Raw genomic sequence first — 22,429 nt, 5'->3', positions numbered from 1 at the left:
CACTTATTGATGAAGCCAATAACTGATGTGGTGTACTCCTCAATGCCATCGGAGGAATCCTGGAACATATTCCAGTCTGTGCTAGCAAAACAGTCCTGTAGCTTAGCATCTGCTTCATCTGACCACTTTTTTATTGATCAAGTCACTGGTGCTTCCTGTTTTAATTTTTGCTTGTAAGCAGGAATCAGGAGGATAGAATTAAGGTCAGATTTGCCAAATGGAGGGCAAGCTTTTTTACACAATTTTAATCAGAAGAATCTCCTCTTTGTAATTATGTAAGTCTGGGCAGCGAGCTTGGTTGTCATTGATCACTAGACCAGAAATAGCCAGAAGTTTTCATTTTTTCCCTACTGTACCATCGATGTGCGGATGTTTAGTTTACTTATTTATTTTTGCCCTAAGAACAGATTGTAGTGGTAAAATAAAAAGGGATACATTTTTGGTGCCATTTAGGGGAAGTGGAATTCTAAGCATCACCAGTCAGAAGAGGATCTGCAAAGGTTTGTTTCAATTCATCTGCTATGGCCTCATGCTAGTGTTCCAGCTCAGCCAACGTTTTCAGCCTTGGGTGAATTTTGACTCATTCTATTGTCTAGCCTACTGTTGTCAATAGTTGTCTCAGTAACATTCTATTAAAATGGATATTTGCATAGTGGAGTCTTTTGTTAAGACATGTAGCTAGATAGCGCAACAATGAACCATAATCCCAACTCATGATGTTACTACCCTGCATGAATCTGCAGGTAACTAACCAACCAGGTTCAATGTTAGCTAGCTAACATTAGGCTATAGCTAGCAAAACAAATGGCTCTGAAATACGAATAATATTACTACACAGATCATACATGTAACATTAGCTAGCTAGCCAGCCAGCTAATGTTAGCTAGCTAGCTAACAGTGCACTTTTACTTGAAATGAAAATGACCTTCTGGCAAAATCAGAAAAGTGTAATATCTGAAAATGTAGCTAGGTAGACTATCTTACCCGTAGACATGGATGGACGCATCTCCCTCTCTCATGGATGCCACGGTTGCCCTTAGTTTGAAAATGTAATCCGGAGACAGGTGTTTTCTCCATCTCCTTGGCTATCATACTCGAATTCCACTGATTTCAAAACTCGGTCCTCCAGAAAGTGGAGAGCAACACTTATGCAGTTCTACTACAATATCTATATATATTTTTAAAGCTGCTTTAGACAGGATTACCTACACATACTGACTAGTTCAAATAGACAGAAGCGTTCTACACGGCAGACCAATCCAAACTCGTCTCTCGGCATGTCCAGCCCACTCATTATCTCAGCCAATCATGGCTAGCGGGAAGGTTGCTGGCTTTTCTCTGGCTAAACCAACTAGGCTTGTAATTTAACAATTTTATTCGTATTTACAGATGGCATACAAGTTTGTTATTAAGGCACATGAAAGTTCACAAGCTCCAGAAGCCATTTCTGTCAAAAAAAATGCATTTTGATAAAAATATACAAATATTACGTTCAAATGGCTCTCGTGTGAAGTAGTGACCTGCGACATATGCCTTATTTCCTGAAACGGGTCACATATTTGGTAGAGAGTGGAAACGCCAACCAGATGCTTCACATTTATACATTCGGTGAAATATCTGTCTCATTGTTCTGTCTGTGGCTGTAGTATGAATCTGCAGGTAGCTAAAGCTAACCAACTAGGTTCAACATAAGCTAACTAGTTAACATTAGGCTATAACTAGCAATGCAAATGGATTTCTGAGACAAAAATAATATTACTATACAGATCATACACGTAACATCAGGTAGCGAGCCAGTAAGCTAACATTTGCTAGCTAGCGAACAATGAGCTTTAACTTGCAATGAAAATGACTTTCTGACAAAATTTGAAAAGTAAAATACCTGAAAAATGTAGCTAGACACTTATCCGTATACATGGATGAACGCTTCACTGCAGACTGGAACCACTTTAACTAATTAAGACGTCCTGTGTCTTTTCCATTTTATTTGTAGCTAGCTACAGCTTATTTGGCCCGTTGTGTCATGTCACTCCGGTTCACACTGATTGTGTGCAGAAAGTAGTCCATCACAACTTTTTCCCAGAGATCTTGTCTATAGTGCCTGCTAAATTCAGGGCAACAATGTTGTTGAGAACAGTAGCAACCCTTTTGCAGTTCTCCATGGCTGATGTTATCTCTTTCAAAAAAGCCGCCGTAGCATGGATTATCAACACATACTGAGCAGCTCATGTTATAGACAGAAGCGTGCTACATGGCAGATCAATCTGAACTCATCTCTCAGCATATCTCAGCCAATCATGGCTATCGGAAGGTTCCTGTCTTTTTTTCATGGCTAAACCAACTAGGCTCATAATTTAACCAATTTATTCGTATTTACAGATGGCATACAAGTTTATTATTAAGGCACATGAAAGTTCACATGCTCCAAAAAGCATTTCTGCCCAAAAAAGGATTTTGATATAAAAAAAAGGTTTTTCCTTAAAATGCCTCTCCTGTGAAGTAGTGACGTGCAACATATGCCTAGCTTCTGGAAATGGGTCACATTAAGCCTCTTCTCCCTTTCTCCTGAGGGCTACTCCACTTCCTGTGCACCTGTGACTGGTGCTTCCTGCTTCTGTCAGTCACCCTCTGCTTCACATTGGTCCTCGTCCCCTCAAACCGCATCCTATACACTGTCAGAATGTCACATGCAGACACACATATGCACACCCGCCCGCACACACACACACACACATACACACAAACATACACAAGCACATGCATCCCTCTCTCGTTGAAAACAAGTGTTAGCAAGAGAGAAAATGAAGCGGGAGACAAAGAAAGAGAGAGAGATGGGGAGAGAGAGACAGGGGCAGGCTACCTCCGCCCCCATACCACTACCACAGGTCAGGGGGTGTTGTGGGTTTCCTACAGATGTCACCGGAAAACACACTATCTCTTGTGATAAGCCTACACACACCACACACTTTGTAGCTATAATGTATCAAGGATCACGTGGGAACCAATGCTAGGGTCAGCCTAAATCCAATCACTTCAATTATCTACAGCTACAACAGAAGTGCAATGTAAAGATTTACAAATCAAAAGACTTATTCAGTTTTCCATATTGTTTAAAAAAAGACAAATAAATGATGATTACAAACGTAATTGTAAGGCTGTACAAACTAGGGTAGATACTTCCATCTTTGATCATCTTTGGCTCAAACTGTTGACACTGATGATGGAGGCACAGTCCAGTCTTACGTTGAAATCACAGTGAGGCATTTTAGTCCAAGACCTGAGTATACTGTATACATTACAGTAGTTGTGAAGTTAAGCTCATTGGTCTATCTACATGCATGTCCATGGCTCCTGAGGCATGTTTGTATGTGTTACTCCTGCATGTGTTGGAGGGTCCTCTGGTAGTCTCCTGAAGCTGGAGGGGAGCTCTCTGTGTGTCCCTGGAGCTCATAGTCCCTAAGGTAGTGACTGCTGTTCTGCTGGGTGAAGTACAACAGGTCCCTGGCAAACATTGGCTCCACCTGCAACACATACAGAGGTCACACTATGAATGATGAATGACAATGAATAAAGATTGCTTACATTTACCAAATCTCTCCCTACCCCTCTAGTTTCTGCAAATCTGTAATGTGTAAGCAATATGCACTGCACTGTTTATATCAATCCGGGCCCTACAGATCTACAAACATTGATGAGTTGGGGTCAAGGGGGAGGGAGCGATTTGGAACCTGTTGATAGAGTCCTTCCTTTCACATCATGACTAACAAGGCTAAGCAGGCTATAGAGAAATCATTTAGTTTAAACCTTTCTCATTTTGGACTGTTATTGTAATGCATTAAAACAGTGAAAGTATGTGGTGTACTGTACCTGTGCTGTGATCATCTTGGTCTGGCGTTGGGGATCTGGGTACTCGTCGCCAAAACACAGCACCACCTGATGCCTGGGCATGGGACGGCCATGTTGGGCATACCCCTGCAGCTCTGGAAGGAGGGAGGGAGTGTACAATGAGTTTCTCACTTTATTTCACCCCAAATCACCAGTTTGCCCTCTAACAGCTGAAAACAGCTATTTTGCTCATGAAGGACGGACCTTCAGCTGAAGTGGGCTGGGTATTGTGAAACAGTAGCACTGCAAGGGACATGCTATGCTGAGAGAATAAGGTTCACAGAATCAGAAAGAGGAGTCAGTGAAATCTTTTTCCAGTCATTTGTAAGGAAGTCCTTGGAGTGAAAAATGAGTGGTGCACCTGAAAACCTTGGCTGTTTCATGGAGAGACTCCACGGACAGGCCGCCGCTAAGAACGTGACAAGTCTTTTACCCACTGATACCACAGTATGGAGAGGGAATTTACATTCTATAGTACGCCTCCTCCGATCATCTTCATCATCATCCTCACCCCCATTATCATCATCATAATCAGCGTCATCATAAGCATCACAATCAAATACTGTTTCTCACCAGTGAGGAACTGCTGAGTGTCAAACAGCTTGCAGGTCTGTTCTTTCTCCAGTTTGTTGGGTTTGTCCGTGTACGGGGCCAGCGGGCCCTCCCAGTACACTCGGCTCTGGCAAAGCCGCTTGGCATAGAGCCCATCTGACGCCATCCACAGGAGTACGCCCCTCTCCAGGACATTGGGTAGCTTCTCCGCCCCCCTCCTCTGTGACTCGGGGTAAGGGGACGGGAACAGCACCACTTCTGCACCGCTGTACAGCTTGTCCTCAGGGCAGGTGGAGGACGGAGAGGAAGACGAGGAAGAGGAGGAGGAATAAGAGGTGATCTGGCAGCCTTCAGGACCAGAGGTGGTTACCTTCTTGACCAAAGCCTCACGGTAGAACAGGGACACATGCAGTCGGAAGTCTGGAGGAGAGAGGGGGGAGGTTGTTAGAGAATAAACAAGTGATTCCAAATAAAACAAGATGGACAGCTGTCTGAAAACGAATGTATAAACAGTGTATATAGAAAGGAAGTGAATGAGGGAAGTTAGCAAACTACTGAACTTTACGACTTTCATAATCAGGTTACTTTAACTGTAGTGGTCTCTACAGTTACCCATCTAAAACATTAACAATATACTCATAGAAAACACTTAATATGAAAACAAACAACTAACCTTATTAAAACCCAGATTAGGGAAGTAATTGTCCTATAAATAGCTTCTAGTTTCTAGTGGTTGGTAACAAGAGATAACAATTCAGTACACTCCACTACATCTTACTACTCCTGCCCTTTGTGTCCAGCTGTCATTGCCCTGTTCGGTGGTGTAGCAGTAGCATTAGCTTCAGCAGCAGCAGCAGTAGTAACTAAGTAATGTAGTAGTAAGAGAATAAATATGTCTTTACCAGAAAGGGTGGCCATGTTGTGGTCCATTGTAAATGCTGTGGGGTGGGACTCTGAGGAGGAGTATGAATAGAAGGAGCCAGTGAACTGATAACCTGGGAGGAAAAGATGAAAGGAGTATCGTTATTAACCAATTAATTAGTGTTTACAGAGTACATTTAATCGCGGATAAAGCACTACACCTTCTTGTCATGATTTTATCTCAGGAGGAACCTGACTAGAGCATGTCAAATAATGCCCTCAATATTTTGTAGAAGTGGCAGCCACCAAAGCCTTCACTGTCAACCTAAAGCTTTTTTTACAACATGTGTGTTTGTCATACAATAGTACACTGTTTTATATATATATATATATATATATATATATATATATATATATATATATATATATATATATATATATATATATATACTACCAGTCAAAAGTTTGGACACACATACACATTCAAATATATTTTATATTTGAGATTCTTCAAAGTAGCCACCCTGTGCCTTGATGACAGCTTTGCACACTCTTGGCATTCTCTCAACCAGCTTCATGAGGTAGTCAGTCACCTGGAATGCACCTGGAATGCATGAGAAACAAGATTCTCTGGTCTGATGAGACCAAGATTGAACTCTTTGGCCTGAATGCCAAGCATCACGTCTGGAAGAAACCTGTTACCATCCCTACGGTGAAGCATGGTGGTGGCAACATCATTCTGTGGGGATGTTTTTCAGAGGCAAGGACTGGGAGACTAGTCAGGATCGAGGGAAAGATGAACAGAGCACAGTACAGAGAGATCCTTGATGAAAACCTGCTCCAGAGTGCTCAGGACTCAGGAGTGCTCAGGGGCAGAATGTCAGATTTGTACCTTGTCAGCTCGGGGATTCAATCCAGCAAGGCCAGAGGGGGTGTGGTATGTGGCCAATATACCACGGCTAAGGGCTGTTCTTATGCACAATGCAATGCGGAGCGCCTGGATACAACCCTTAGCCTTGGAATATTGGCCACGTCCCACAGACCCCCAAGGTGCATTATTGCTATTATAAACTGGTTTCCAAAGTAATTAGAGCATTAAAAATAAATGTTTTGTCATGCCCGTGGTCAGCCAATCAGCATTCAGGGCTTGAAACACCCAGTTTATAAATATATGTACACAGTACACTGAAAAAAATATATAAATGCAGCATTAAAGTGTTTGTCCCATGTTTCATGTGCTGAAATTAAAGATCCCAGAAATGTTCTGTATGTACAAAAAATGTATTTCTCTCAAAGTTTGTGCACAAATTTGTTTACATCACTGTTAGTGATTATTTATCCTTTGCCAAGATAATCCATCCACCTGACAGGTGTAGCATATCGAGAAGCTGATTAAACAGCATGATCATTATACAGGTGAACCTTGAGCTGGGGACGATGAAAGGCCACTCTAATATGTGTAGTTTTGTCACACAACATAATGCCACAGATGTTTGAAATTTTGAGGAAGTGTACAATTGCCATGCTGACTGCAGGAATGCCCACCAGAGCTCTTGCCAGAAAATGTAATGTTTTAGAGAATTTGGCAGTACTTCCAACCAGCCTCACAACCATAGACCCTGTGTAATCACGCCAGCCCAGGATCTCCACATCCGGATTCTTCACCTGCCCTATGGTGGCGGTGGGGTTATGATATGGGCAGGAATAAACTATGGACAACAAACACAATTTCATTTTATCGATGGCAATTTTAATGCACAGAGATACCGTGACGAGATCTTGAGGCCATTGTTGTGCCATTCATCTGCCGCCATCACCTCATGTTTCAGCATGATAACGCACGGCCCCAAGTCGCATGGATCTGATCACATTACCTGGAAGCTGAACATGTCCCAGTTCTTCCATGGCCTGCATACACACCAGACATGTCACCCATTGAGGATGTTTGGGATGCTCTGGACTGGATCGACATGTACGACAGCGTATTTCTCTTCTCGCCAATATAGAGCTACTTCGCACCGCCATTGAAAAGGAGTGAGAAAACATTCCACAGGCCACAATCAACAGCCTGCTCAAATCTATACGAAGGAGATGTGTCGCGCTGCATGAGGCAAATGGCGGTCACACCAGATACTGACAGGTTTTCTGATCCACACCCCTACCTTTTTTTTAAGGTATCTGTGACCAACAGATTCATATCTGCTTTCCCGGTCATGTGAAATCCATAGATTAGGGTTTAATGAATTTATTTCAATTGACTGATTTACTTATATGAACTGTAACTCAGTAAAACCGCTGAAATGTTTCCTTGTTGCGTTTATATGAAGGTCAAATAAATCAATAAAAATAAATATACTGTGTAATCTTATCTCTCCATTACCTGTTCTTTCCTATAATCAGTGCCCACCCCATGACCGTGGCCATGCTATGCCATGCCTCACCATTATCTGTGTGTGGCCCGGTGTGCCACAGTCGGCTGAGTGGCGGTGGGTAGTGGCACTGGCTGTACTGCAGCTCAACGTGGGGTGGCTGGTGGTGCTGAGGCTGAGGTTGCTGCTGGTGGTCTTGTGTCTGGCTGTACTCCTTCCACTCCTTCCTCTCCTGGGGAACTATGTAGCCGCCAGACACCTTGGGACAAGCCAGGGGGAGAGGAGACAGCTGTTAGTCAGATAGTGGTGGGTTCCTGATCCACACACAGCAGGAAGAGAGAGAGCTGTGAAGAACTTTGAAGCTCTTAAGACCTTTGAAGCTACATGTTGCAGGGGTAAACGAATGACGTTACCTGGCTGTGTAGAGTTGGGTACAGAGAGTGCATGGGGTAGTTGCTCTCTGAGCTCATATGTAACGTTGTCTCTGACATCTTGATCGCTACATTACAGAAATGTAACATTAGACATCACACATAGAACTCTCTATATTCCAATCTACAATGCACAATGCAAAATGATGTGGAGGTCCCTCAGAAATGTGTGTGATCCTCAATAAAAAATGTCACTATAGTCAACATTATTAGAGCCTTTTCAACAGAGCTCACATGCTATTCAGCCCCTTTTCAAATAGTTGAATACAACAACTATACAAGCTTGCGATAACATCTTTTGATTCAAGAGTTTGAACCCCCATGTTGCAGGTTTGGTCTCTACGAGTCACTCCTGAGACTGCTTAATGAGAGTGACAAAGGGGTCTTCTGTCTAGCCTTCAGCCTTCGTTATGCAAGGTTAAGTGTGTATGTTGTGCATTCTGCACTGGTAAACCGAAGCCCTCTAAAAAAAGCTCAGAGGCCTTTTTGGTAGATGCATCGGCTTCCTCTCGGCTTCCTGCCTCATTAGACGATGGAGGCAAAATGAAACATTGCTGGCTGTATGTGTGTCTACTCGGGTGTGTTAAGAGTTAGCCAGTGTTTTCATTACCTTTGACATATGAAATCTGTGACATCACCTGCAGGTAGTCTATATCATTTAATTATGGTACAGTAGACATTTCTGACAGCAGTTTACACTCGTGACATGGACTTGACTTTGGAAATACAGCAATTAGATGAACAAAACTTGCCTCTCTTAGCTCCCTCCGGTATGATTCTGTAGACTTTGTAAGGGTCTGATATATCAAGTTGGCTTCTCTCCACCAGCTCGTCAAAGTCATTACTTTTGTTAAGAGCACATCGCAGTCTGGTCTTCCATGTGGGGGGGTCTGGTTTGTCCACTCCTTCCCTGTGTTTCCCTTTGAACAATGCCCAAGCCTGCAATAATCAACAGCATAATAAATTGACTGATTTACACTTTCTCTCTGCATTCAATTTAAATGTATCTGGCAATAAGTAAGGCATTATTAGGCCTGCATCAAAATCAACATGTATTGGTCTTTGTCTTAAACAAATATCCATTGCCTTGAACAAAGATGATCACTTGTTATAATGTACAAAAAAAACAACAGGTAGTCTATAGAAAATAATGTAAATTACACCTGCCCGAGTAGACTAGGTATGGAGAGTGAATTGAGTGACTGAATATGATTGAGTTAGCAATACTTTATGGGGTACCTGCACACTATATTCAATATTCACCAGTTGTATATAGTAACTAAATAGTAGAAGAAAAAAACTGTAGAGAAGTATGGTGAAGTGACTGCGTGGGTCCAAACGCACCTTGAAGAGTGCAGCATCCTCGTCTCGATTGTAGTCCTGTTTGCCCGCATGTTTCCACGGGATCCTGAAAATGCTTTTCTCGCCATTCTCCCAAACCAGTCCGGCATAGCTACTGCTGTTAATCTGATCGATCAGCCACTGTCTAAGTTTCCCGTTGCCGCAGCTCACTGACAGACCGCTGTCCCCCTCTAAGTTCATCTCTGTCAAAAAGCACATGCAATAGAAGGATGGGCATAAAGATAATGTGCGTTGCAATAAGGTCGTTATCATGCAATGCAAAACAATGTCAGTTGATGCTGAGTGATGAAGGTTAATGTGATCAGGGAAGTCATACTTTTATAAAAATGCCATGCTTTCATGAAATGAAGCTATAATATCACAACTTATTTGATAGTATATATTTTTTGGATTAAATATGCACTAAAACATTTATTATTATTTACTTTTGAATTGCATAAAAATAAATCACATAGAAAATAGTTAGGCCTTAATTTAAGAATGAAACCCTTCTGGATGTCTTGGGTTATTTGAATTCAAAGACAATGGAATTCATATTTTGTAGGCTCATAAGTAAAATCAGAAAAACAGTGTTATAATCACATGAATAAAATAAATAACATAATGGTCTTAAGTGCATCAACATCACTGCATCAACTTCAGAACTTTCTCCTCTCTTATGTTTCCTATATAGCCTACTGTGAGTGAGAATAAACTCCTTACCTCTAACCATGTGAGCTTCTCTGACAAGTGATGAAATCAATTTCACTGACACTGTTCTCAAGTGAGAGCATCGGGTGCCCTATTCATATAGTTAGTCACATCTTGATGTGTCGGTGCCGCGACTGGGAGGAGCTGCAGTTCTCTGAAGCTTATCGAGAACAACCTACAGTCGGTGGATGGGGAATCCCTCTCGAGTGGCAAACACAGGAAGCAAACGTCACCATGGAATGGAACAATTACCTGTGTCAATATCAAAAAAGAAACTCCCTAAAATCATAATTATGTCAATAGATTCCATTACCATTATATGGTTATGCTTTAAATATTGTATTATAAAGTCCTAAAATAGAATTGTTCTTGTGCTGTTGTTTTCATAATATAGTTATATGGCAATTAAAATGTAGTCAATCCTCCTGCAAGTTAATTACAGTAGCCTATTACAATGATGAAAATAGGGGATATTTTAGTGTGTTTTCATTTCATTCACAAATACAATATAGCCACCATTTTGTTTTACTGTGGTTATACTGCTGCCCTCCAGTGGTTGTGTAATGCACATAAACTTAAATATCAACTGGGTCTAATTCATAGACTGCATGCTATATCTATTGGAGAAGGGCTACATTATAGGTAGGTGCGTGGGTAGGTAGGCAACAGATAAATTCAAATGCATCACTTTTCAGAGCCAGTGTCACGCATGTCCAGCTCTCTGTATCCCTCCAATGCTGACAGAGGGTGCTGAAAAGGTTGTTTTACTGCTGTCATGCAAGGCTTCCTTTGCATAACACACAAACAGGAAATAGACCCAGAAACATATATAAACAGAGCAGAGCATGTCTGTCTGTCATCACACTGTATCTGACAGCATAGCAGACCTACCGGTTGTTAATAACCATTTCATCTCAGTCATAATTTCATCTTTAATCCTTTTATTAATGCTGAGCGTGCCATATATAACTAAATACTGTACATACATTAGGGGTAATAAAACCAGTGGTTTTAGCCATAATGAAACATCAATAAACATTCTCTAAATGGTGCATCCATCGGCCCATCCTCCCCCAGTCTTCTCCAGTAGAGGGACAACAACAGAGCGACTGGTCTAACAGCGTACTGACAGAGAAAGAACCCCCCCCCCCCACCCACCCTTTAGGGGCCAGAGTGGTATCATCCCACAGTGCAAGCCTTCAGACCTGGATAAGGGATCTCAGGTACCCTGCAATCCTGGAGGGGTGGACGGCTCAACATTCACCTCCATCCCATTGGGTTTGAAACTCTTGGCCAACAGGATGCGGATGTCATCCTCGTCGTTGAAGGGCCTCTCTTTGTATAATTGCCAAAGCCACTCCCCGAACTGCAGAGACATACAACAAAATACAGTATGTCAATATTCTTGTCTATTGAGGAAGGTGTATTCTCTTTCTAAAGTAACTACAGCATAGCCTGACTCCTCGCTCTGAAAGCTTTAATGCTTAAAGGCCCAGTGCAGTCAAAAATGGGATGTTCCTGTGTTTTTTATTGCACGTTATGAGGCTGGGATAATACTGTGAAATTGTGAAAATGATGATAATGCCCTTTTAGTGTAAGCGCTGTTTGAAAAGACCGCCTGAAATTTCTGCCTATTTTGGTGGGATGGAGTTTTGATGACATCACCAGGCAGTAAATTAGTTAATAGACAAATAAGAAAGAGTGTTCGAAACATGGCCAGATTACCAAACAGGCACCTGGACTCCATGTGATAGCAAAATGTGTACAATTGCAGGGGAAGCTTTTCTTGTTCCTTTTTGACCATTTTAATTGAAAACAATCACAGTAAGGTACCTAACTGTTACCCGGAAATGATTTGATATTGAGATAAAAACGGCTGCATTGGACCTTTAACACATTCATTTTTAATGATAAGTAACTTTTTATTGAACTTCCATTTTCCTCCAAGAATTACATTTTGCCATCTATCCTTCTTCTATCCCCCTTTGTATTGACCTGGTCAGCGTGATTGGTCTCAAACTCCTGGAGCTGGCGCTGGAAGCCCAGGTTGGGCCCAGCACAGGGCCGAGCCACCCTCACAGCAGCCAAAGCCTCCTGCCAGCCCAGCCCTGTCACCGTCATGATGTAGGCCACCACCAGGGTGACACTCCGAGACACACCCGCCAGACTCCATGGAGAGAGGGATGGACGGTTAAGGAGAGATGGATAGGAGTGGGTATGGCCATGATAGAGATAAAGGACATCAGCAGAAGGTCATATTAAAAGACAATACATTGAATTGGAAGTCAAAGAAACAGGGTGTGCTGTGGGGGCAACATTAGAGATTGAATATCAAGGAAGGTCTTCCTCTGTATTTCTCAGAAGACCCTCAACCTCACCAGATATACCTCAGATAGGTTAACAAACACAACACATTCAAATCAAGATTGTTGTTTGGGGAAGTTCAAGAATAGCATTCTGCGTTATCTCTCTGTCTTCTGCTAGCCATAGTCACACATGGGTTCACTTGTGAGCACTCAGTTAAACCCAGAGATACAGTAGCAGTTGGACAAATAAAGTTGTTTTGTATTTTATAAAGTTTCTCACCAGTGGACCAGACAACCCTCTCCTTTGAGACGTGACTCGTGAATGAACGTGATGCTCTGTTTAAAAGTGCATTCTCCTGAGAATGACACAAATACAGGTTATGTAAGGTCATAAGCAGGTCGTAAAAAAAGTTACAAACCAGTTGCCATTCCCATAATGGTAACACAATTGTATCAGTTGTGGAAGAGAAAACACATAGGACAAGTAACACTTAAGTCGGCAAAAAACGGGCCCCCCTCCCTAGTCATAAACACTGGGGTGATGAGTGGTTAAAGGTGTGCGAGCGGTGAAGGGTATGCGTGATGAGAGGGCCATAGCGGTGAGGATGGGTGTGTTCTACTAAGCTCTAGGGCCATCCATCTATCCTCCTGACAAGACCAGGATGAGAAAGTGTTGTCTGTCTCCATCTCTGGTTAGTCAGTGCCAGTTTCATATTTCGCCTGCAGGTTTCACACCGCGCTGGAGCGTCGAGGCGTGGGGGTAACAGGGGTTACCGTGCAGATGGACGAGGCAACGCTGCAGTACAGACTTCCTGTTCCTTCCTGCATATCAGAGGACCAGACCTCCAGCATTCTACACACTTAACCAGAGTAAATGTGTGTGTGTGTGTGTGTGTGCGTGTGTCTGTGTCTGTGCCTGTGTGCGTGTGTGTTTCAGCATTATCTATCCACCTATCTATGTATGTATAATATATGTTGTTATGGGTGCTCAGTACATCTCTGCATATATTTGTGTCTTAATCTTAGTGTGTAAAAATCCCTCCATGATTTCTCAATAAGAAATAAGAAGCTGAATCACCTTGTCATCTAGTCATTTATTCAGTGCTTTGATTCACAGTTAAATGGTGAAAATGTGAAGCACATCATTTTCATACTAATAGAACGTGAACTAGAGACGCCCACACAGAGTGTATCTGATGGATAGAATGGATATGAATGGTCTACCTCGCTTAAGTCCTGTGCTGTTCTGTTCTGTACCTGGTAGCCTTGTGTACTATGTGGTGCTGTGTGTTGGGGTACTTACAGGTTTTGTGTGGGCAGGTCTACTGCTGAGATGCACAGATAGGTCATCCCCTGCAGGACAACAGCCAACTGTTAAACGGTCTAACACAATCACAATCTAATAGGCAAAGTAGGACAACAGCCAACTGTTAAAAAGGTTTAACACAATCACAATCTAATAGGCAAGGTATACCAACAGGATCATTGGAAACACCACTCACTACACACTATTACATCCATGCTGAATCCTCAGTCTTTACAAGTGTTTCTGCAAACAGCAAGAACCATTATGTAAGTTTACACACAAGGGCTTTTCCTATAGGCTGGGTTTGTGAGGGCGTGACTGCAGCTGTAGTGAGGAAGTGGTGGAAGGGGACAGACCTTGCTAGTTGCTAGAGGGAGTAGTAGAATGCGAGAACACCAAGTTCCACACAAGCTCGAGCCAGAGCACTGGGTCAGAAACTCAAATGAAACTCCTCTCCGCCTAATCCCCCGCCTATAGTCTCCCACAGAGCTCATACAGGCTCCAACAGATTATTTCTATTGAAGTCATGGGAACCTGGTTGGTTTGGGATGGGGCATAGTCTAATGCTACACGGTAAGCCATACTCTCATACTGCAGTCCGGAATTACCTGACAGACAGGTCCAGGGGCAAACACGCACCATACTCTTCCCATGACTGTCATACGTGCAATTTATTTCCTTAAACAAACTGTGTGTGCATATTTCGATGATAAACATGATTTATATGTTTACCATCCATCTAAATTGGATTTTGAAACTGGATTTTAAGTGTGCATGATACGGGATGAGCATTAATGAATGTGTGTAAATGCATGCGTCGGGTATCATTACATCATGTGTACATACATTCATATAATAACCTCATGCGTAAAACATTTCTGAGGTGGTATTTAGCTTTGTTCTAGTAAATGGTCCCCTGGGAATTGTTTTCTTACCGGCAGGATAGGGGCTGCACTATCACGGATGGAGAGGATGTGTGTGATGTTGTTCCTCGCTAACTGTTCCCTGTCCCTCGCATCTGTGAGAAAAAAGTACCCAATGACAATCAACAAATATTTATAGAATGTTCTCAAAATGAATGTGCCACTGAAATGTACTGGAAGGGAAACAGTGGCGGGGTGTCTTCGTTTGTCTTATCCTTAGTTCAAGCCTTTGACCAGCAGAGTGGGGGAAGAAACACATACCTTTGAAGTTTCCCAAGTACAAATCAGGCAGGACCTATGGGAAGGTAAGCATAGAATATTAATGTGTGACCAGTTGTATACATTAATTTACTGGTGTACATAAACCTAACATAATTACAACAAGCATTTCATTCATTGCCCAAATAGCTCAGCTAAGTACCGTAAATTCCGGACTATAAGCCGCAACTTTTTTCCCAGGCTTTGAACCTCGGGGCTTAAACAATGACGCGGCTAATATATGGATTTTTCCCGCTTTCATTTTTTTTTTTTTTTAAAAACATTCTGTGACGTGCTCAGTTTTTTGCCGGCATGAAGCTTTTATTAGACCAATGAAATTGCCGAACGGGTTAAGGTCAAACAACTTTTTTGTTTACTGTTTAGATTAAATCGAGCTCTTGGTCTTAAAAATCGATGATAAGACGTTGGAAACAGCAGCGTGAGAAATGGACTCAGTGCAAAAAGACAACTACCGGTAAAGCTTACTGCTAATGTTTTATTTTTTGTTTCAAGCCGTGTTTCGTTGAAGCCTATTTACTTTTGTTACAAGCCGTGTTTCGTTAAAGCCTATTTCTTTTTGTTACAAGCCGTGTTTCGTTAAAGCCTGTGTAAAGTTAATTTGTTTCAATGTACCGGTAGGCACCTGCGGCTTATAGACATGTGCGGCTTATTTATGTTCAAAATATATATATTTTTTTAATTCAGTGGGTGCGGCTTATATTCAGGTGCGCTTCATATTCCGGAAATTACGGCAACCATATTACTACTCAAAATACACGCCCCCTGGCGTATTCTACCATTATTGACAGGAAAGACGAAACTCAAATATATAGACTGTGTACTCAAGGAAAGACAACATGGAGGTGCAGGGACGGTATATTTAGTTTGACACCAAAGACTAGAGGAGAGTGAGCTCAGACAACTGATACGTGTCACTCTGACTCCACACAAAATAATGGTGATAATAACAAATGTTAATGGGGATCTGTGTGTGTGTGTGTGTGTGTGTGTGTGTGTGTGTGTGTGTGTGTGTGTGTGTGTGTGTGTGTGTGTGTGTGTGTGTGTGTGTGTGTGTGTGTGTGTGTGTGTGTGTGTGTGTGTGTGTACGTGGTAAAAGTCTTTATCCCTCATCCCGCAGCTGGAATAACACTGATGAGGGCTGCAGAAATGTTATCCAATTGAAATGAGTTGATGACACCTGTTGTGTACAACAAGTACCAAGCCAACATTTGAAAAGGTCAATCGCTAAAGTATTCATGACATGTAACCTACAGTATGTGATAACACACAGCAATGCATTACACCCAGAACAAGTAATATCACCAAACCATGTGGTTTGTTTTCGATGGAATTTGTCCACTGTGTAGCCAAGGAGTTGGAATGTAAAAGCACCACGCCTACAGACCGGGTGTGTGTGAAAGCTGCTTTGATAGACACCTAGATTAATTAAAGTGTACAGTGTACAGTACATAGAGCAGCAAACTGACAATCTTCTGGCATAAAGTGGAAATGATATTATGCAATTGTGTACCTGATTCAATATAATACATTAGGTGTAATATGTTTTTACAGCAGCAATAGAACTCACACATTAAACACAGTTGACAACGCGTTCTTGATTGACATCATATAATTAATTGAAACCTGCGGTCTACAGAACTAGCGTACTCGAAGACCGGGCGTAAACTTTGCTGGGAGCGCATGCACATGCACGATATATCAACAAATAACATACCTTATTGAGCCCATTACCCATTGAAATCAAAGACATCTGTAAAACCAACGAATGGAAGGAAAATTACGTAATATATTGCTGTACTCTTGTCTCGAGAAGTATACTGCTCAAAAAAATAAAGGGAACACTTAAACAACACATCCTAGATCTGAATGAAAGAAATAATCTTATTAAATACTTTTTTCTTTACATAGTTGAATGTGCTGACAACAAAATCACACAAAAATAATCAATGGAAATCCAATTTATCAACCCATGGAGGTCTGGATTTGGAGTCACACTCAAAATTAAAGTGGAAAACCACACTACAGGCTGATCCAACTTTGATGTAATGTCCTTAAAACAAGTCAAAATGAGGCTCAGTAGTGTGTGTGGCCTCCACGTGCCTGTATGACCTCCCTACAACGCCTGGGCATGCTCCTGATGAGGTGGCGGATGGTCTCCTGAGGGATCTCCTCCCAGACCTGGACTAAAGCATCCGCCAACTCCTGGACAGTCTGTGGTGCAACGTGGCATTGGTGGATGGAGCGAGACATGATGTCCCAGATGTGCTCAATTGGATTCAGGTCTGGGGAACGGGCGGGCTAGTCCATAGCATCAATGCCTTCCTCTTGCAGGAACTGCTGACACACCCCAGCCACATGAGGTCTAGCATTGTCTTGCATTAGGAGGAACCCAGGGCCAACCGCACCAGCATATGGTCTCACAAGGGGTCCGACGATCTCATCTCGGTACCTAATGGCAGTCAGGCTACCTCTGGCGAGCGCATGGAGGGCTGTGCGGCCCCCCAAAGAAATGCCACCCCACACCATGACTGACCCACCGCCAAACCGGTCATGCTGGAGGATGTTGCAGGCAGCAGAACGTTCTCCACGGCGTCTCCAGACTCTGTCACGTCTGTCACGTGCTCAGTGTGAACCTGCTTTCATCTGTGAAGAGCACAGGGTGCCAGTGGCGAATTTGCCAATCTTGGTGTTCTCTGGCAAATGCCAAACGTCCTGCACGGTGTTGGGCTGTAAGCACAACCCCCACCTGTGGACGTCGGGCCCTCATACCACCCTCATGGAGTCTGTTTCTGACCGTTTGAGCAGACACATGCACATTTGTGGCATGCTGGAGGTCATTTTGCAGGGCTCTGGCAGTGCTTCTCCTGCTCCTCCTTGCACAAAGGCGGAGTTAGCGGTCCTGCTGCTCGGTTGTTGACCTCCTACGGCCTCCTCCAAGTCTCCGGATGTACTGGCCTGTCTCCTGGTAGAGCCTCCATGCTCTGGACACTACGCTGACAGACACAGCAAACCTTCTTGCCACAGCTCGCATTGATATGCCATCCTGGATGAGCTGCACTACCTGAGCCACTTGTGTGGGTTGTAGACTCCGTCTCATGCTACCACTAGAGTGAAAGCACTGCCAGCATTCAAAAGTGACCAAAACATCAGCCAGGAAGCATAGGAACTAAGAAGTGGTCTGTGGTCCCCACCTGCAGAACCACTCCTTTATTGGGGGTGTCTTGCTAATTGCCTATAATTTCCACCTGTTGTCTATTCCATTTGCACAACAGCATGTGAAATTTATTGTCAATCAGTGTTGCTTCCTAAGTGGACAGTTTGATTTCACAGAAGTGTGATTGACTTGGAGTTACATTGTGTTGTTTAAGTGTTCCCTTTATTTTTTTGAGCAGTGTAGTTCTCCAAACGCTTTCCCAAAATCTCCCCAAATTGCGAGCGAGGACCTCACACAGTCCGCAGCAGCGTGGTGGTGCCAAATAGTGATGGGTCGTTCACGAACGAGTCTGCTCTCAGAGCCGTTTCTTGTAGGTGAACGTTGGGAGCCGGCTCGCATATCAGAAGAGCCGAATCTTTTTAAAATGAAGATATGAATAATCAAAATATTTAAATGAGTAGAATTAACTAACTCAAAGATCGAAAAAATAAATTAAATAATATAAGCCTAAATGCTCATGCGCACACACATTCGTTCTGACTGTCTGCTCAGACTAACAGCCTCACCTGTTGTTCCTGTCAATCAGACACGCAGTGTCAACCAATGAACCAAAGATGCATGAGGGAGGGCCGAGCCAACTCACTCACAGTCACACACTTAGCAGCTGAGGAGAAAGAGGAAGGACAGCTGTGAAAACGACAGCTGGAAAATGAGTCGGAAGCACAGTAGCATTTGGATGCATTTTTATAATGTAGACAATGTTAGAGCACAGTGTAGAATTGTCCAAAACAAAATCTCATATAAAGCTGGTTCTACGCACAACCTACACCGGCATATGTGATCTGTGCACCCAATTGTGAAGCTAACTGTAGCGGAGCTTCGAGAATCTAGCGGGCCTGCTAGTGATAGTGGTGGAGCCAACACCTCCATACGTGGAGATGTATCCACTCAGTCAAGTAGGCCTACTCCGCGACCCACAGCTACGCAGTCTTCTATGGACCAGTTTATGTCAAAGTCTATGTCTGTAGCAAAACAAGGCCAAAATTGATATTGCATTGGCTAAAATGATTGCCACCGATTTCCAGCCATTTTCGATCATGGAGGACAGAGGTTTTAGAAATTATAGCAATAGTCTCATTCCAATGTACACAATTCCAAGCAGGAAAATTCTTTCAAAATCACTTATTCCACAACTGTACGAGAGCACACAGGCTTCAGTGCGGGAAAGAGTCCAAAAAGCTACTGCAGTTTGCCGTACCACTGACTGCTGGACATCAAGGGTAACCACTTCTTACCTGTTGGTTACATGTCACTTCATTGAAGATTTGTTGATGTCTAGCTGTCTTCTGGACTGCTTTGAGTTCAGGGACAGACACACCTCAGAGAACTTGGCAGAGGAACTGTTGATAGTGGCCAGAGAATGGCAAGTAGATGGAAAAGTGGTCTGTTGTGTTAGCGACAATGCAGCTAACATAACTAAAGCCATGAACATTTTAAAATGGACCCATCATCCATGTCTTGCCCACACAATCAACCTGATTGTAAGAGATGCTCTGAAGGTGATGAAGCCCACTGTGGACAAAGTGAAAGAATCTGTGGAATACTTCCACAGGAGCACAGTAGGTGCTGAAAAACTAAAGTCTACACAACGCCAGATGGGGATGCCTGAGCTGAGGCCTAAACAAGACTGCACTACAAGGTAGAATTCCACATTTTATATGTTGAAGTGGTTTCTTGAGTCAAAGGATGCCATCATCTCTGCCCTGGCCATTGTCAATGCACCTGTTGATGCTCTGACCCAAGAGGAATGGGAGGTGGTGGAGGAGGTGTGCAGAGTCCTGGAACCCTTTGAGCAGGTCACTGTGGAGATAAGTGGAGAGAGGTACCGTAAGCAGTTATTACTACATCATTATTTAATCCAGTATTATATATGTATATGAGCAGTAGATGAGAATGTAGTATCAGTAGACAAAACATGAACTAATAAGTTACTGTTCTCTCTTTTCAGCTACGTGACAGCCTCAAAAATGATACTCCTGTGTAAGGGTCTGCAGCAAATCACAGCCAGCCGCCAGAGAGAAGCAAATGTAACCACAGGACATGTGACAGAGTTGATGGACACCCTATGTCCATCAATGGACAGAAAGTTCTACAGAATGGAATATAAATCATATGCAATCAGAAACCGCTGCACTTGACCACAGGTGTAAGAAGTTAGCCTTCAGTGATGCCAGAGCGATTGATGAGGCTCTTCAAAGAATCTCAGCAACAGGGAGGGACAGCCCCAGCAGTCAGCTGGCTCAGGCACCAGGGCAACAGGAAGAAGAGGAATCAGATGGAGCAGAAGCACCAGTGTAACAGTATAGCTTCCGTCCCTTTCCTCGCCCCAACCTGATGCTGCAGTTTTGCACATTGCTATTTATTTTTCTTTGATATGGTGCAATATTCTATTATGTTGTTCAGATTGGATTCATTTTTAATTGCTACATTTATATGCACTTTGTTTCTATACATTGAAAAATATATACTTTAAATGCACATGTTTAATAGCATCCTTCTTTTTTACATTTATTTCAATTTGTGGGATGTTGCATTTTTGCAAATTGTTATTTATTTTTCTTTGATATGGTGCAATATTCTATTATGCTGTTCAGATTGTATTCGTTTTGAATGGTCAGTTTTATATGGACTTTGTTTATATACATTAAAAAGTTAAACTTTAAATGCAAATGTTTTATAGCATTCTTCTTCATAACAAACCAATGCATTTTTAAATACATTGTGGTTAAGGTAGAGTATGATTTCATTTAATCATTTTATTAGAATTACTTTAACACCAATCATAGACGAACTATCGCAAACTGTTTGACTTGAAAAAATACAAAACATATTTTTTTGAAAGAGCAGTTTGGGAGCCGGAATGCCCATCACCAGTGCCAAAGCTCCCGATCTTTCCAATGCTTCCTGGGATATGTAGTGTTTTCTTATCTAGAGAGGTCTGCGCTCTGCAAATTAAGGACGGTACTCTTACTCACTTTTTGTTTACCCTCTATGTCATAGACTTGTAAAACAATGACTTGGTCCCACCTCTGGTAGTGAGGTCAGGGAGTGTGCCAGCCTGCCGAAACCGCTCCCTTCGAGCAAAAGGTATAAAGGATGGGTTAAGAAGTTAACACGTTAGACCAGAAAAGTGTGAAGCTGCAGCTGCGCGTTTAAAATGGTTTGAACTTTGAATCTCAACATGAGACGATTAACTCACCTCATGGACAATCACTGGCAAACCCAGGCATTTCAAGTAAATACTTTCATGATTTCTTTCTCAAAGTGGGCAGCGGTTCATGTGCAAAGTATTTTTTTTAAATATATATTTCACCTTTATTTAACCAGATAGGCCTGTTGAGAACAAGTTCTCATTTACATCTGCAACCTGGCCAAGATAAAGCAAAGCAGTGTGACAAAAACAACACAGAGTTACACATGGGATGAAGAAATGTACAGTCAAAAACGCAATATAAAAGTCTGAATATAGTGTGTGCAAATGAAGTAAGGAGGTAAGGCAATAGATAGGCCATAGTGGTGAAGTAATTACAATTTTGCAATTAACACTGTAGTGATAGATGTGCAGATGAGGTTATGCAAGTAGAAATACTGGTGTGCAAAAGAGCAGAAAAACAAAAACAAATATGGGGATGAGGTAGGTAGTTGGAAGTCAAGGTGTCTGAATACTTTCTGAATGCACTGTATATACAAAAGTACGTGGACACCTCTTCAAATTTGTGGATTTGACTATTTCAGCCACACCCTTTGCTGACAGGTGTATAAAATCGAGCACACAGCCATGCAATCTCCATAAACAGACATTGGCAGTAGAATGTTCTTACTGAAGAGCTCAGTGACTTTCAACGTGGCACCGTCATAGGATGCCACCTTTCCAACAAGTGAGTTTGTCAAATTTCAGCCCTACTGTAAGTGCTTTTATTGTGAAGTGGAAACGTCTAGGAGGAACAATGGCTCAGACACGAAGTGGTAGGCCACACAAGCTCACAAAACGGGACCGCCGAGTACTGAAGTGCATAAATATAATCTGTCCTCAGTTACAACACTCACTACCTATTTCCAAACTGCCTCTGGAAGCAACGTCAGCAAAAGCACTGTTCGTCAGGAGCTTCATGAAATATGTTTCCATGGCCGAGCAGCCGCACAGAAGCCTAAGATCACCATGCGTAATGCCAAGCGTCGGCTGGAGTGGTGTAAAGCTCGCCGCCAATGGACTCTGGAGTGGTGGAAACGCGATCTCTGGAATGATGAATC

At 42.6% G+C, this 22,429-nt stretch overlaps 2 protein-coding genes across 2 annotated transcripts; both read right to left on the bottom strand.

Annotated features, from left to right (window-relative positions):
- Positions 1 to 1,357: 1,357 nt before the first annotated feature.
- LOC106599909 (interferon regulatory factor 4) lies at positions 1,358 to 10,317 on the bottom strand. Its single transcript, XM_014191260.3, has 9 exons — positions 10,163 to 10,317; positions 9,443 to 9,642; positions 8,851 to 9,037; positions 8,081 to 8,166; positions 7,740 to 7,926; positions 5,340 to 5,432; positions 4,459 to 4,857; positions 3,868 to 3,980; positions 1,358 to 3,521 (listed from the first exon to the last, which is right to left on the bottom strand). The coding sequence occupies exons 1-9, from the start codon at positions 10,170 to 10,172 to the stop codon at positions 3,372 to 3,374; spliced, it is 1,425 nt and encodes a 474-aa protein (XP_014046735.1). The 5' UTR covers positions 10,173 to 10,317; the 3' UTR covers positions 1,358 to 3,371.
- A 985-nt stretch (positions 10,318 to 11,302) lies between these two features.
- Positions 11,303 to 13,989, bottom strand: LOC106599645 (dual specificity protein phosphatase 22-B-like). Its single transcript, XM_045714720.2, has 4 exons — positions 13,760 to 13,989; positions 12,737 to 12,812; positions 12,146 to 12,317; positions 11,303 to 11,516 (listed from the first exon to the last, which is right to left on the bottom strand). Exons 3-4 carry the CDS (start codon positions 12,269 to 12,271, stop codon positions 11,370 to 11,372), a joined length of 273 nt encoding a protein of 90 aa, XP_045570676.1. The 5' UTR covers positions 12,272 to 12,317; positions 12,737 to 12,812; positions 13,760 to 13,989; the 3' UTR covers positions 11,303 to 11,369.
- Positions 13,990 to 22,429: the final 8,440 nt, after the last annotated feature.

The sequence above is a fragment of the Salmo salar genome, chromosome 03 (assembly GCF_965601325.2).
Source record: "Salmo salar chromosome 03, fSalSal1, whole genome shotgun sequence".
Classification (NCBI taxonomy): domain Eukaryota; kingdom Metazoa; phylum Chordata; class Actinopteri; order Salmoniformes; family Salmonidae; genus Salmo; species Salmo salar.
Note: the sequence above shows the minus strand (reverse complement) of the source record. Positions and strands in the feature narration are given on the sequence as shown.

Excerpts from the sequence above, each read along its gene's own strand:
- LOC106599909 (XM_014191260.3), bottom strand. Across the intron at positions 5,433-7,739 it reads CGGGCCACACACAGATAATG|GTTATCAGTTCACTGGCTCC; the intron begins GTGAGGCATGGC and ends TTTTCCTCCCAG. Across the intron at positions 4,858-5,339 it reads CAACATGGCCACCCTTTCTG|ACTTCCGACTGCATGTGTCC; the intron begins GTAAAGACATAT and ends TCTCTCCTCCAG.
- LOC106599645 (XM_045714720.2), bottom strand. The coding sequence starts at position 12,271 with ATGACGGTGACAGGGCTGGGCTGGCAGGAGGCTTTGGCTGCTGTGAGG. Across the intron at positions 11,517-12,145 it reads AGACCAATCACGCTGACCAG|TTCGGGGAGTGGCTTTGGCA; the intron begins GTCAATACAAAG and ends ATGTCTCTGCAG.